This window comes from Oryzias latipes, chromosome 22 (genome assembly GCF_002234675.1).
Source record: "Oryzias latipes chromosome 22, ASM223467v1".
Lineage (NCBI taxonomy): Eukaryota > Metazoa > Chordata > Actinopteri > Beloniformes > Adrianichthyidae > Oryzias > Oryzias latipes.
This window is the reverse complement of record NC_019880.2, coordinates 14,195,749-14,211,192: the sequence shown is the minus strand read 5'-3', so window position 1 is coordinate 14,211,192 and position 15,444 is coordinate 14,195,749. Positions and strand designations below refer to the sequence as shown.

The 15,444-nt window shown below is 37.4% G+C and overlaps 1 protein-coding gene across 16 annotated transcripts in view; it reads left to right on the top strand.

The window, feature by feature from the left end:
- LOC101172039 (ryanodine receptor 3-like) overlaps nt 1-15,444 on the top strand; it is a 115,803-nt gene that overhangs the window by 80,889 nt on the left and 19,470 nt on the right. For 8 of the 16 annotated variants that reach the window (XM_023951503.1, XM_023951502.1, XM_023951499.1 and 5 more), the window contains 23 exons: nt 73-151; nt 510-599; nt 692-838; nt 2,293-2,355; nt 2,515-2,590; nt 2,773-2,911; nt 3,001-3,116; nt 3,191-3,258; nt 3,338-3,459; nt 3,597-3,646; nt 5,064-5,124; nt 5,779-6,017; nt 7,532-7,613; nt 7,690-7,820; nt 7,909-8,232; nt 8,320-8,560; nt 8,645-8,732; nt 8,814-8,906; nt 9,436-9,450; nt 11,446-11,616; nt 12,162-12,221; nt 12,294-12,428; nt 13,692-13,804. In XM_023951503.1, the coding sequence (XP_023807271.1) occupies nt 73-151; nt 510-599; nt 692-838; nt 2,293-2,355; nt 2,515-2,590; nt 2,773-2,911; nt 3,001-3,116; nt 3,191-3,258; nt 3,338-3,459; nt 3,597-3,646; nt 5,064-5,124; nt 5,779-6,017; nt 7,532-7,613; nt 7,690-7,820; nt 7,909-8,232; nt 8,320-8,560; nt 8,645-8,732; nt 8,814-8,906; nt 9,436-9,450; nt 11,446-11,616; nt 12,162-12,221; nt 12,294-12,428; nt 13,692-13,804 (2,703 nt within the window). The remainder of the gene's footprint in view (nt 1-72; nt 152-509; nt 600-691; nt 839-2,292; nt 2,356-2,514; nt 2,591-2,772; nt 2,912-3,000; nt 3,117-3,190; nt 3,259-3,337; nt 3,460-3,596; nt 3,647-5,063; nt 5,125-5,778; nt 6,018-7,531; nt 7,614-7,689; nt 7,821-7,908; nt 8,233-8,319; nt 8,561-8,644; nt 8,733-8,813; nt 8,907-9,435; nt 9,451-11,445; nt 11,617-12,161; nt 12,222-12,293; nt 12,429-13,691; nt 13,805-15,444) is intronic. The other 8 variants (XM_023951510.1, XM_023951506.1, XM_023951500.1 and 5 more) reach the window with 3 other exon arrangements.

Genomic DNA, 15,444 nt, shown 5'->3' with positions numbered 1-15,444 from the left:
GACTTCATTTGCACATGTTGACACACACTTGCAGACTAATCGATATCTGTCTTGGTTTTTTTCTTGTTCTAGCATTGCTTTCCCAGAGAAGCTTGAACATTTTGCCAACAAATATTCTGAGCACTGCCACGAGAAATGGTCTGCAGAAAAGGTACGGTGAAAGATGAGAGCTCCTGGCATGAACATGATGGGCGTTAAGTGGTTCAGTGTTAGAGTGGGAGCAGGCCACAGGGGTCAATAGAAAATAAACAGGCCTTACTTGATAGAATGCTGCACAAAGTCACAACTTAAAAGCAATCAACCAAAGAAAAATAAAAAATAAATCTGATTTTAGCTGGAATGCATTGCTATAAGTGTTTGACCCAAAAAAGGTACTTTCCTACTGCAATTCATCTTATTACAAAAAATGATAAAATAGTACTTCAATAGTTTTTATTTTAGATTAAAAAAATCATTGTTTTTTTTCTTACTTTTTGATTAAATATCCTTAACTTTTTGGTTTGTTTCAGGTGCTGCTAGGGTGGAAATATGGTGACTGCATAGATGAGAAGGCAAAGACTCACCCTCAGCTCCGGATCTATAAAGCTCTGACAGAAAAGGTACAATGCCATGTGCCAAAAGCCAACAACCCCAAGATTAATGTCCTTGCTCGCAGAATTCCTCCTTCTAAATTTCCGTTTCTGTGATCCAGGAGAAAGAGATTTACCGATGGCCAATAAGAGAGTCCCTGAAGAGTATGCTGGCAATGGGTTGGAGCATCGACAGGACGAAGGATGGAGAGAGCATGTCTCAGCAAAGGGAGAGTGAGAAAATGAGGAAAATATCACAGGTGTCACAGGTACAGCTCAAAGGCTCAGGTTTATGTCCTGCATGAAATTAAAAACACAACATTTACTGCGGCGTTTGTGTATTAGTATATGAATATGTGAAAAAGCGTTGACATGCAGTTAAAGTAAAGCAAATGTTCCACAAAAAATTTGAAATGGAATAAATGTATCACTTTTTTAAAATTCTTTTTTATTTATTTCAAGCAAAAGCTAATATATTACAGCAGAACAAACATATACTTTTTCTTAAAGCATGTTTAAAAATGATCAGCAATTGTCACCAATAATTATAATTGAATATACATGATCTAAACTTGCCCAAAGTATGTGGAATGTTGACTATAATGATAAAAATCAAGTATAAATACAACTAAAAATAAAATGGCAATAATGTATAAGGTAAAAAATAGGGGGTTACATTGAAAAACTCAACCAATGTTACTTATCTTTATTTTGATGGTGTTTTTAGGAGTATTACGTGTCTTTGAATATAATAACAGAAAGGATGAGATAATATTTATGTTTTAGCGTGGTCTTGTAACATCTTTGTTATGATGAAAGACATATAATTAGAAAATGAAGCTTAAAGTAGCATTTCTGAATTAAAATGATTGTGAATCAGGAGCAGACGAAAAAAAATAATTATAAAAAGATTGTATTTATGACGTAAAAAATATAGTGGGTGCGCCACAAGCTTCCTGCTCTGCTCCATTCTGATGCATCCACTGGCAGACAAATAGATCCATGGACGGCTTTGTTTTCCCTTGTCTGAGCTGGTGTCATACTTAAAACTGTACGGCTGGATAGCTCCAATATTTCTCACCATTTTTGTTGCACTGGTAATGTTAGGTTGAGGGTGTAATGGGGCTGTAAGCTCGCAGGAGAGAATGTATACCGAAGTGGGGGCACGCTTTCTCCATGCCAGTGGTCCTGCCTACAACTCATAGTGAAACTACTGCCACTCTGCATAAATTATGTCCTAGAAAACATTGGATTTTGGCTAAAAACAACAAAATCATAATTAAAAGACCACTGGGAATACCTTTACAATAGATCAAAAGATGACTGGAAGGTAAGACTAGCAAAAAAACGGAACAACTCACCTGTTGTGTATATTGGCTGTTCAGCTCAAAAAAAGCTACATTTTTTCAACCTCTATACTCAACTATTTATTTAGAAAGACTCAAGTTTTTCAATTCTTTTCAAAGCTATTTGATGAGCTTTAAAAGGAGTTTAAAGCTGCTGACTGCTCACAAGCTCTTGGTTTACAATTGTGCTTGTTTGAGATTTCTAACAAGTGACTTTGTTTTCAGTCTCAGTAAATCTCTTCCTAATCTGATTCCACTAGTCACACATCTTAAGAGTCTGAGTGATTGTTTTAAGGAACGCTAGTAAAACAGAAGTATGTGTTATCAACCCCTTAAATTATAGCTCGAAGCTCACAGATCTTTGCATACATTTCCAGGCAAACGGCTTCAACCCAAGTCCTGTAGACATGAGCAACGTGGTTCTTCCCAGAGAACTGCAGGTGAGCATTTTCTTTGTTACGTTACTGTTTTGTTTTTCTTTTAAAAATCAAAGGATCCTTCAAATGAATGCAAGATCAAAGGCTACATTTTCTGCATATGAATGAGTATTATGGGTGAAGTGCACTCCTGAGTTTGTCTCTCTTTATCTTTGGTGCAAGGGGATGGTGGAGGTGGTGGCAGAGAATTATCATAACATCTGGGCCAAGAAGAAGAAAAGTGACCTTGGAAGCAGAGGTGAATTGCTAAGGAAGTCAATCAGGGATGCATGCTGCACAAAGACAAGAGCTGTGTGTGTGTGCACGTGCTGATAAATGTTCACATGAGTGTGAGCTGGTTTATATTGTGGGAAATTGGCTCAGCTGAAAGGTGTCTCTCATTTGCATGAAGTGTCACATGGGGGGTGTTTGTGGTTACAGGTGGAGGAACACATCCTTTGTTGGTGCCTTACGACACGCTGACAGCAAAGGAGAAAGCTCGCGATCGAGAAAAAGCGCAGGATCTTTTCCGCTTCCTGCAAATCAATGGCTTTAGCATCACAAGGTCAATACACAGAGAGTATGTCACTGATGTCATGCTTCTAACTAGGAGGGGTTGAAGGCTTTCAAAAAGAATAGTACATACAAAAGGACCGTTATGTGTTGCAGGGGTCTGAAGGACCTGGAGCAGGACTCTCCCTCCATGGAGAAAAGGTTTGCCTATAAATTCCTCAAGAAACTGCTGAAGTACGTTGATTCGGCGCAGGAATTTATAGCCCACTTAGGTATAAAACATTGAAAAGGAATATTTAAAAGCAAAACCCTTTTTTTATTAAAAAAAATGTCAATTGTCATTTAGAGGCCATGGCTGCCAGTGGAAAAACAGACAGGTCACCTCATGAGCAAGAAATCAAGTTTTTTGCCAAAGTAAGACAAAAGTTTCAAGTGGTGGAAGCTGCAACATTTTTATTTCTGTCCTTCATCTAATCTGTTTTTTTCCCTTTAGGTTCTTCTTCCCCTCATAGACCAGTACTTCAAAAACCATTCTCTGTACTTCCTCTCATCGCCCAATAAGAACCTCAGCAGCAGTGGTTATGCCTCCAACAAGGAAAAAGAGATGGTTGCCAGGTAGTTCAAGGGTTGACAGCAACCCTTGCCAGTTTCTGGTTAAGAAAATCAAACTCCTAAATACTAACTTTCTTCTGAAGCGTTAACCCTTCATGATTTTGTGTCTTCTTCCTTCTCTCTGCTGCTGACGTCTTCAGTCTGTTTTGCAAACTGGCAGCTCTTGTCAGACATAGGATTTCACTCTTTGGTAAGCTGATTACTAACATCTGGTTGGGGATTTAAGGGCGTGTATAAATGTGATGTCATTCAAAGACTTCATTTACATCGGCCCAAACATTTTAGCCCACGTTGAAAATGAACAACACAAAACTTTTCTTCTGTGTGCAAGTTTTCTTACAAGAAAAATTACACAAAAACAAGTGTCAGAGGATAGCAAAAAAAAATGTGCCGTCTTTTCCAGATGATAAGTCGCAGGACCCCAAAAAAAGCCATAATAAAGAAGAGAAACAAAAAACCTTTAAGTCGCTCTGGAGTATAAGTTGCACTTTTTAGAGAAAATTGCAATGCTTCTGTACAAATCCGCCAAGCCTGACGTAACTCTGTTTTCACACCTAACACAAATTTGCGTGTGCTGCCTCTTTTTTGGAAAGCTCTGTGACCCAGTTTGATGACTTGCCCCACATTAGCTCATAAGGAGAACGCTCAGATCCTACTCTATTTTTGTTTTGTATGGCCCTTCTTCCTCTGCATTGCTGTCAGTTGCAAATACTGATACACGCACGTAAATTTGACTTATACTCCGAAAAGTACGATACCTTAAATCATCATCACTTCTTGACTTTGACATGCTAACTGTGGTGCATACATTGACTGTATATGAGAACTGGACTGAGTGACTCCTCCTCCCCTTATGTTCAAAACAGGTTTCAAAAAGCCAAAATCCTATAGCCTTCTGTTGAGAAATAAACAGCTATTACTTAGTCATTACAATTGTCAGCATAACCATTCTTGCTCTGATTCCGTTTTTTTAACATGTTTTTGCTAATCCTAATGTTTTTTAATGCAGATTTTTCTGTAGTAGAAATCATTCAAGTTATAAACTGACAAATCAGATGCCTCAATAGAAGCGTGTGGTGCCTGCTGGCCCCCACAGCCAAGGTTCCAATCATTTAATTGATAGATTTTCCATAGTCTGTTTCCAAGTGGTAGTGGTTTAACCTTCCAACAAGCTCTCTCCTGATTGATGACATAGAAATGTTGACCCAGACCAACTCGGACCAATCGATATTTGCTGTCGATGTCTGGTTATGACATGACAGCGTACATATTGCGAAAACATGGCGACTGAATGCTGGAAGTAAAACATTTTCTATGGTTGACGTCCCACTAACTCGGTCCGGTTCTCACACTCAATGTATGCCTGTTTTGATTGATGAAGTCTTTGCTTTTCAAGCAAGCAAGACTGCCGTCATTTTTAGTGGCAGCTGTGATCATAAACATTAGTCTTTCTGTAAAACATCTCACATTAAGAGCTGATACTAGTAGATGGAATATAAAATACTTTTGTGCACTCATATCACAAAAGTAAACACAAGCCAAAGCCATTGATAGAAAAATAGGTTTGAGTGATTTAAAATCATACTAACAGCTTTTTTGCTTCACAGGGAGCGACTCCACCACCATGGTCAGCTGTCTGCATATCCTGGCACATACCCTGGACACCAGGTAGGTGCACATTTAACTTCAGAGATGATAAAGTACTGCTAAATCAATGAGCACAAGCCGATTTGGAGGCAAACAGACATCCTGCAAATGATAAGTGGATCTATCCTCACGTGGACCCTAAAGAGACATGTTTTTGTTGTCAGTGTTTCCTTCAAGCGCTCATAATTGTCATGGGAGGCACTGGCATTAACAAGAGCCTCTTCTGGCATTTCAATAAGCTGCAGACATTTCATGCAGCACATGTTGCCGAAGGACCTTGGTGTTCTTTAGAGACTGTGTGTTGTTTGCGACTGCAGCGCCCACATAATGAGGCTAAATCTGCTAAGTATTGTTCTTTCTTGTTTATGCTGAAGAGCTCGAGCTGCTCATATTCCTGTTTCTTATTTCTCTTTCCTTCCATGACCCATCAAGCTTAACAATTTATCACAATCCTTATGAACTGTGAAGCGTTGAGAGCAGTCAAATAAATCCCTGCGCTACTTTATGCTATGGAAGCTTTTAATTTAAAAAATCTCATTTTGTATGGACAAAAAAGTTAAATCTCAATGAGAGATAATGTTTTGGGAATGACATACATTAAAATGTAGTCTTTAGGCCAGAAGAAAACCATAAATTGGTTTTTCCCTTTTCACACGGTCCTGTTCACTCCATCAGAACAGTGATGAAGTCCAGCTCTGACCAGGTGAGGGGGGGCCTGAGGACCTTCTTCGAGAACGCAGCAGAGGACCTGGAGAAGACCTTTGAGAACCTTAAGCTGGGGAAGTTTACTCACTCCCGCTCGCAGATGAAAGGCGTGTCACAGAACATCAACTACACTACTGTGGCGCTGCTCCCCATCCTCACCGCTCTGTTTGAACACATCACAGAGCACCACTTTGGAGTAGACCTGCTTTGTAAGTCCTGACAGCAAACAAGCCATCAAACCAGCTGCTGGAAATGTGGCGAACATCTGAAGTAGCGTTTACTGTGAAATGGCACTTCTGACACAGGATGAGATTGTGCTTGTATCACAAAGTTGACTGCAACTGTTGCAGCCAACCCTTGAACCTTATTTATATTAAGGGCACAAAATGGCTTATGATAAAATGACAGAGATTTTGTGATAATTGATAAATTGCCCCATTAACTGTGTGAGAAAATATTGGGATAGAAGCTGAAGTGTATCCAGACTTAAAAAAAAACATGGATTTAGGATCTAGAGATTCTTATCTGATGGTAGATATCATTTTACTGTTAAACTATGGTCTGTGTGAACGCTATAACAGAGCAAACAAAAGCACAATAATGTTTCATAGAGAAAACATTCCTACCAGACAGAGTGGCTTGAGTGGAGACCTCCAGAAGGTTCTCAGATGAAACCATTGATTCTATAAAAGAACTGGACTGAGTGACCTCTCCCCCATCATCCTCCAAACAGCCAAGGCTCCTCCAAGAAGCCAAAATCCCAAAGACTCCTTGGAGAAATAAACAGCTATTACTCAGTCATTATATTTGTCCTTTTTTATTTGTTCTTGCACTGCTTACTTTTTAGCATGTTCTTTTTGATTATATTGTTTTCCTTTTTTTTCTGTTGTGCAAGTTGTTCAAATTATAAATTGAACAAATAGATGCCTTAATAAAAGTATTTGGAGACTGCTGGCCCTGTCAAGTGCTCGAAATGTTTGATTGACAGAATTAGAGTAGCTCATGGAAAGGGTGTGGCCTTCCAACAAGCTCACTCCTGATATTGCAAAAAAGTGGCAACAGAATTGACTTACTTTTGTTGGAGCCAGAAGTAAACCATTTTCAATGGGTGACATATCACTCACTCAGTCCAGTTCTCATATACAGTCAATGGATGATACACTTGAGAAATGAAGACAAAAAGTTACTTAACACCTTATACACTGTAGATCATGTCTAAACAATGTAAACTAAAAGTATAAAAATGTTTTAAATGTTTGTAGCCCTTTACAACACCTTCTAGGTACCAAAGATCTTTAAATTAAGAGTTGAGATAAAAAAGAACAAATTAAGAAAGAAAAAACTAAAATTAACAGTATAAAATTACAAGGAGCAGTAAAATACGAATAAATCAAACCAATTTAAAAAATGCCACAAACTACTGAGGAAAAAACTGAAGTCTTAAGTTGATGTTTCAAACAGTGTATATTTACTATCATGCGCAGCTCTGGGGGAATACTATTCTGTATCTGGGGGCCGGCAACAGAACGTATATGGTCAATATTCCTTATTAATTATCACAGAACCTCACAGGTCTTAAAACTGTAGAATAACTGCAATATGAATAATTTAGAAGAAGAAACATTTTTTCCCCCCATAATTTTAGCACAAGTTTACAGTTTCAGTCAAATAGATGTGGTTTTCAAAAGCAGTTTATACAATTGCTATGTTTTCATTTTCCCAGTGGATGATGTTCAGGTGTCCTGCTATCGAATTTTGACCAGCCTCTATGCCTTGGGCACCGGGAAAAACATTTATGTGGAGAGGTACCTGAGTACCATCAATGCACTTTTACATGAAACACTGAAGCACACTGATGTGTCGAGTGTTTGTTCATCTCAGGCAGCTGCCGGCTCTTGGTCAGTGTCTGGCCACTCTGGCGGGGGCCATGCCGGTAGCCTTTTTGGAGCCCAAACTCAACACGCACAACCCCTGCTCAGTGTTTAATACCAAGACCGCCAGAGATCGAGCTGGTGAGACACGTCATCCTAATAAATACTCAAACTTTTGCAGATAGAAAGAGCTCTACTGTCTCAGTCAAGTCAAGTGGGATGTTTTTAGTTCTAGGAGTACGAGACTCTGTGGAGGAGATGTGTCCAGGGATGCCCCGGCTGGACGGCCTCATGAAGGACATCAATGACATGGCAGAGTCTGGAGCTCGCTATACAGAGATGCCTCACGTGATCGAGGTGGTGCTGCCCATGCTGTGTAACTACCTGTCCTACTGGTGGGAGAAGGGTCCTGAAAACCAGCCATCCAGCGGAGGGAGCAATTTCTGCACCACCGTCACCTCGGAGCACCTCAGCCTCATTCTTGGAAACATCCTCAAGATCCTCAACAACAACCTTGGTATTGATGAAGCTTCATGGATGAAAAGAATCGCGGGTGAGTTGTAGATATTGCAACAGTTCTCTATGATTGTATCAGACAGATGGAATATACTTAAAGATACTCCATTTTGCATTGCTGCAGTTTATGTGCAGCCCATCATCAGCAAGGCCCGAGCGGACCTGCTGAAGAGCCACTTCCTGCCTACGTTGGAGAAGTTGAAGAAAAAGACGGTGAAGGTGGTCGTTGAAGAAGAGCTCCTCAAAGCAGACTGTAAGGGGGACACCCAAGAGGCAGAGTTGTTAATCCTGGACGAGTTTGCAGTGCTCTGCAGGGACCTGTACGCCTTTTACCCCATGCTCATCCGCTACGTGGACAACAACAGGTCAGAGTTGTTCCTTAAGCAAACAGTGAAGCAGAAATCCTCAGTAGTAGATGGGGGTGCATCTGTATTTGTGTGTTTCTTCAGGTCCCGGTGGCTAAAAGAACCTGATTCGGACTCCAACGAGCTCTTTAAAATGGTCGCAGAGATATTTATCCTGTGGTGCAAGTCACATGTACAAGTTTTGATCTTACTTTAACATGAATCCCAATGTCATATTAGAATCAACACTAATTGGTTTTTTTGTTTTTTGCAGAATTTTAAAAGAGAAGAGCAGAATTTTGTGGTACAGAATGAAATCAACAATCTCTCCTTTTTGACTGGAGACAGCAAAACAAAGATGTCAAAGGTCGGTTATGTTCCCGCTTTCTCACCACACCTTTTTTTATTTAGAAAACAGGACTGCAACTAACTAACACACTTTCATCCATCTTCCGCTTCTCTTCAAAACAGATGAAACAGAACTGCCATTAGTTGCTTTTATTTTGAAAGAACATGTTAACAGGTTTTCTGCCATGTCAATGCATAAATTTGTACATGTGCTCACATGTTAGACACTGTTAACACACACACATATCTGAGATGAGGACAAACTCCTCAAATTCATGTCTTTGGAAAAACAAATGTGTTGTGTGTGTGTGTGTGTTAACATGCACACTTTTCACGATAACAAAACACAAACTAACACTCGCTCCTGAGCCACTGATGCTGTCACAGAGGCTAGAGCGTCTTATTTCTTGTCTGCTATGTATAGCCTTGTTAATGGCAAAGACATGGTTTTCATTTTAGCGCACACCCATGTGCACCTCCATTAATATCCTTTTCACCCTGTTTTTTTTCTACCTGCCTCTCTGTCTTTTAATCCCTCCATCTCTCAGTCCTTTAAGGAAAAGGTAACAATGTGCATGAGCTGTTTGCTTGCCAGCTTATTGGCTTCTGCTCTTTAGTCAGCAGGCAGAGGAGCCAATAGCTTGTGCTGCTGAGTGTAGTTCTGCTAAAAGGTTATATGTGGTTTCCATTCGTCACTGTTAAAGTCGTCATTGCCTCATTTTAATCCAATATAAGTCATGTGATCTTGTTTGTCTTTGCAGCTGATTGTATAGTTCTAGTGTGTTTTGATGGTAGTCATACGTTGTTGTAGTCAGTGCTCATCAGTCAGTCTGTCATCTGTGAAAAAGGAAAAAAACATTTTGAGATGTTAAAAGGCTTTTTAAAGTCCTTATCTGGCTGAATAATTTCTGATTAAATTGCAAACCTTTATATTTTATATGAAAGCATTTAATCATTTTTCATGTGTAATGAAAATTATGTTTTTAGACTTGCTGTTTTTTTATCATTTAAAAAAAGAAGAGGTTGTGAGAAGCTTTCTATAGAAGCATTTTGGACTCACTTTAAATAAGAAAAAATAAAAAAATGTAAAAATTCTGTTTTTAACTGTAAATTAACATCTTTTGTAAAGAATATATTTGTACAAAAAAGATAGACTATGTATTAAGAACAAAAAAGTAACTTTCAAAACATTTTAACTAATGAAATGGTTTCTTTGAAAAAAAAAAGCCTTGAAATGGTCCTTAAACAATGTGATGCTTTTATGAGTTATACAATTTTAATCAATTCTGGGTCTTAGTCCATCTTTACCTAACTTTAATGTCCATTTATAATAAATAAAATTAAATATTTGTCGTTTGTCTACCAAGTATCTCAGAACCTTTATTGATGTTGCATTTGTTGGACATTTCAGTGTTTGCTCAGGTCAGCTGGCTACCTTTTGTTACTGCACAATTATAAGAGTTTTAACGCATTATGTTATAAATAATAAATATTAAAAATTAATGAAATAACTAATGCTGGCCAAAAATAACATATTGCATGGAAACTATATGATGCATTTGAAGCACATTGAGGTTGCTTTTATGGTCATTCAGGAAAAAAAGGGAAATTGATTTCTTGTTTATAAAAAAACAGACCTTTCACCTTTCAGCTTTTTTTTATTTATGAGTATGCTATGACATCCTGATTTATAAAACCACAACATGTGACAAAAGGCTTTTTTGTTAATACCTTTGTATAACTCATAACTTTAACCAGTTTATAGATTTATAACGTTGAAAGTATATATCCTGAATTCTTCTGGCTGTTGCTCAAATATAATCCTTCCTGTTCTATCAAAAAAAAGAGGATAAAACACAATTTGCAGCTTTAAGCAGAGCTGAATGGCTTCACATTGCTTTGACATCGGAAGTTTCAATTACACATGAAAACGGTGGTCAATTCATATTTTTACTATAAAAAGTAAATAAATGAATAGCTTATGTCTTAAAATCTAACTTTTCTAAATATAAGTTTGCAAAATTGAAAAAAAAACTTGCCTGATTTTGAGTAAACTAAGTGAAAATCACAAATCAGCTCCTTAATTTAACTGCTTATTTTTTTTGATAGTACAAAAAAGCACACATTTTAGTGAATGTTGTTCTCTTTTTTAAAATTGTTCCATGGCCTTGAATGCATCATGTGTTGAGCAGAAACATTGGTTTTCATACAGTAAATTTTTCCTCAGGTAATGTACAGAGGCATAATGTATTATTAATTAAAATACTGAAATGAATAAGTAAAGCTTTTATATATTAACCCCTTCTTTCCTGAATTCCAACAATAAAGAAAAATTATTCTTTTGTTTTTTTTCCGTTCACCGGAATTAAATGGTACAATCCAAATGAGCAACAAATGCCGTAAAGGGGGTTAAATTCTAAAAAAATGTAAATATGTTAACAAAAAGCAAACAAACCAAAAGCAGATCATGTCTTTGTCTGACAGTTTTTCTATTAAATACAAATCTTTTTTACAGTTTATTACCCAGTCTCTCTAATGTTTAACTGTAAACTTTGCAGTCTGGTGGACAAGACCAAGAGAGGAAACACAAAAAGAGGCGAGGTGAATTCTACTCCATCCAGACCTCTCTGATCGTGGCTGCTCTAAAGAAGATGCTGCCAATCGGTCTGAACATGTGCACCCCTGGAGATCAGGAGCTCATCTCTCTCGCCAAGATGCGCTACCTCATGGTGAGGAAGCCCTCCATGAATGGAGATGCAAACTCTTATGCAAGAGCCAAACAAGGTCATATAAGGTCACACAACAGTTCTCTGATCTCATTAGTACTGACTTTATAGGTCAATTATTTTTTTCTTAATCTTAATTTTTGTCATTTATTTTATACATTTGCCTTTCTTTCAGTTTGCATTTTACCTCATTTGGATTTGAACACACACTCACATAAAATGTATACATTATGTGCAGAAAAAGTTTTTTTTTTTAACTTATTAACATAAAAAGGGTCAACAACAACTTTATAACCCGTCTCTACATTTTACAAATTGTGTGCACGGCTATTTCTAAATTGTCTACATTAAGTACCTTACATTTACCGGTACATGTAATTCAATAATAGAATAATATTCCAGTGTTTTACTTAAATTGGTAAATGAACTAATGAAAATGATTTTTTTGTTATACATCTTTAATTCTAACAGAAAAGAGTATTTTATTTTGTTTGAATTGAATTTTAGAGCAACATGTCTGGGTTTTTTGTTGCATGGATGCTGTGCAGAGAGACACAGATGACGAAGTGAAAGACCACATTCACCAGAATCTCCACCTCAGAGAAAAGGTAAGTGTGTCGCTGTTGAAAATCATTTCAGGTTGTATCAGTTGGACTCGCATGTATAATTGTTGTTCTTAGTCTGAAGATCCTGCTGTGAGGTGGCAGTTAAACCTGTACAAGGACATAGCAATGAGGACCGAGGGGCCTCCCGACCCTGAGCGGGTGGTGGATCGTATCCAGAGGATCTCTGCTGCTGTCTTCAACCTGGAGCAGGTCAAACGTTGATGCAGTCACATTCCGAGGAAACTGATTTTATTCTGAAAGGTTTTCAAAACCTACTCAGAAGTGGAAAAAATGATAACTGGCTTTAAGGAGTTCTAGTAACAGCACAAAAAAGTATGATCCTTTTAAAAAAAGAGAAAAGCAAATTTCTTGATCACATGAAAAGCAGAAGATGGCATTTTTGTATACCGGATGTTTTGGACAAGTTGCTCAGGCATATAAGCCAAAAAAAAACAAAAATATAATCAAGAAGAAAAAAAGTTTTTAGCCTGATCGACAAATGGAAGCATTGACTGTACATCAATTTACAATGAATGGAAGACACAGATGACGTTGACAGATCAGGTTTATTTATTTTAAAAAGCATCAGTAAACACATCTCCATGTCTGGGTTCAAGAGTTCTTTTCTTTTTTTTTACTGCAATCTTTAACTTTCACTGCAGAAGCTGCTTCTCTGTGACCCATTTTGAAGATTTGTTGTCCCGCATCAGTCTGAGGAGGGACAAGAATAATAAGAATGATAAGAATAATATTGTCTTGATGCAAATAAGAAAAATATAAAGTTCATGTGGTGAACCATCAGATGCGCTTCTTCTTCTGTGTGGCTGTCTGTTGCAAATACAGATGCATACACCTACATTGGCCTCTAGTGGTTGTTAGTGGGAAAATAACAAATATGAGCCTTTATTTCATTTTCTTGAAATCACATATAAGTTGCTCCTGAGTGTAAGTTGCACCCCTGGTCAAAATATCCCAAAAAAAGTGACTTATTTTACAAAAATACAGAAATTAAATACCATTTAAATACTATTTAAGGGGAACTTCAGTCATTTTGAAATTTTAAGCTCTTTTGACAAACCCTGATCTTTCTTACACATGTCTGGACATTATTAGTCATCCTGGTCATGCAAGGATTTCGTTCCTCCTGGACTTTTAAGGTTCCTAGTACAGTTTTGAAATTCACAAATAATTTGAAAACATAGTGCATAGTAAGTTTTGAAGTACATGGGATCCTTCCACAAACATATAACCGCAAAGATTCTGTTGATGAAACAGCTGAAACTTTTTATGAGTATTTAATGATGTTTTTAGACAGTAGAGTCCAGAATGAGTCATCTTAGTTCAGCGGTGAGGAAAAGATCATTAAATAATAAAAGCCACGTCACTTCAAATGCTGGGATGCTGATTTCTGGTTTGCTTTATTGTAAAAACGCCATCTTTGTGTTTGAATGATTTCTGTTTTCCCCTCATCAGGTGGAGCAGCCACTGCGATCTAAAAAATGTGTTTGGCAAAAGCTCCTGTCCAAACAAAGAAAACGAGCGGTTGTCGCTTGCTTTCGAATGGCTCCGCTCTACAATCTGCCAAGGTAAATCTAAAAATGTTCACATTTTTTTCCTTTTTTGTGTGTTTATTGCAGTTTGAATCCACAGCATAAGTTCCCAACTCCAGTATAGAGTGGCAGGGACCTCCCTTCAGTACTTTACACAGACGTTAGAGAGTACAACAGCTGGTGTGGTGTCACCTCTTCCGCCAGACTCCTGTTCTGTGTTCTGGTTCTGGTCCTGCATTAACAAACAGCCTCTCTCCTTCTGTAGGGGACTTGTCTAGCCTGCAGCTGTTCCTTGCATACAGCAGTAGTGAAAAATGGACTCTGGCAATTTCATGGGCCGTTGCTTCCTTACAGAGTCACAGGAAGTTGGGGTGGAGAGCTAAAGCAGCGAGGAAAACAATTATAAGGCACAACCTTGGGGTGCCTGTGCTCAATATGGGCTCACACCATGATTCCCGCCAACCTGACGGCATGACTCATTTACTCTGAGTTGTTGACACAGTTCTGGAGCAGCTTCTTCTTCCTTTTTTGATTAATATATTGATACATCTGCGTATGAAAGGCCTCATATTCAGTGTGGTTCTCTCATCCTGGTTTTTGACGGCAGTGTCACCTCTACCTCATCTCTTCAGGCACAAAAATAATAATTACTTCCTGAATATCTACCGACACTTTTGGCTGGAGGTAATACATGAAAACACCGACTATGACAGTCTGCTCTCAATGCTGACGGTAACGTAGTGCTGATCCGTGTGCTGTTTCCCTTTGAATCGTGGTTCTCTCCTCAGATTGATGCTCTGGTTTTGCTGTCGGTTTCCCTCCTACTGTCCCTGGCATATTCACTGGTCCACACAAAAGAACAATCATTGTACAAACCCTGTTTTCTAAGAATAAATTAATAAAAAAGAAATAAAATGACCTTCTGAATAAAAGCAGCTTTCTAAAAGCACAAAATATCACCAAATATTTTTGTCTCATTTTTATTTTGAACATCTTTTTAGAATTAATGTAAGACAAAACTCTAGTGACTTTTTAGTGAGATCTAATATTTTAAGACAACAAATGTTGAATTTCTTGCGGAAAAATTTGCTTTTGAAAACATCTAATTTTAAGTAATATCTCTAATAAAATAAGCTTTTTTAGCTTAAGATTTACATCTAATGTTGTCACCTTTATCTTAAAAAGTATATTTCTAGTCTTATTTTAATTGGTCCGGGATAGTTGAAATGTGTAGCGCTAAAAATAATACATAATATTTGTAAAAAATTATAAATATTTAAATATGTATATGTACCTTTTTTAAAGATATACAACTTTTTTTTGTTAATGCACACTATCTCCAGTTATCAGAGCAATACATATCACTTGTAACAAGAGAAAATAACTAATTACTTCAGTTGAAGACATTTTTTTTTAAAAAGAAATTGAAATCTGATTCAAAAGACCATTTGCCTTTCATGAAATTTAAAAAAATACTCAGTCAAATTATAATTAAGATTTGTTCTGTTTCTTGCGTCTTGCTCAAAATATATCTATATATTCATAATATATTTTTTTTAGATAATTAAAAGCCCTATCTAAATGATTACAAACACGTTTATTTACTTAATAGGTTTTCTATTGATTTTAAATGAATAAGATTTTATGTAAACAAAAGAGAAAATCTGTTTTCTTCA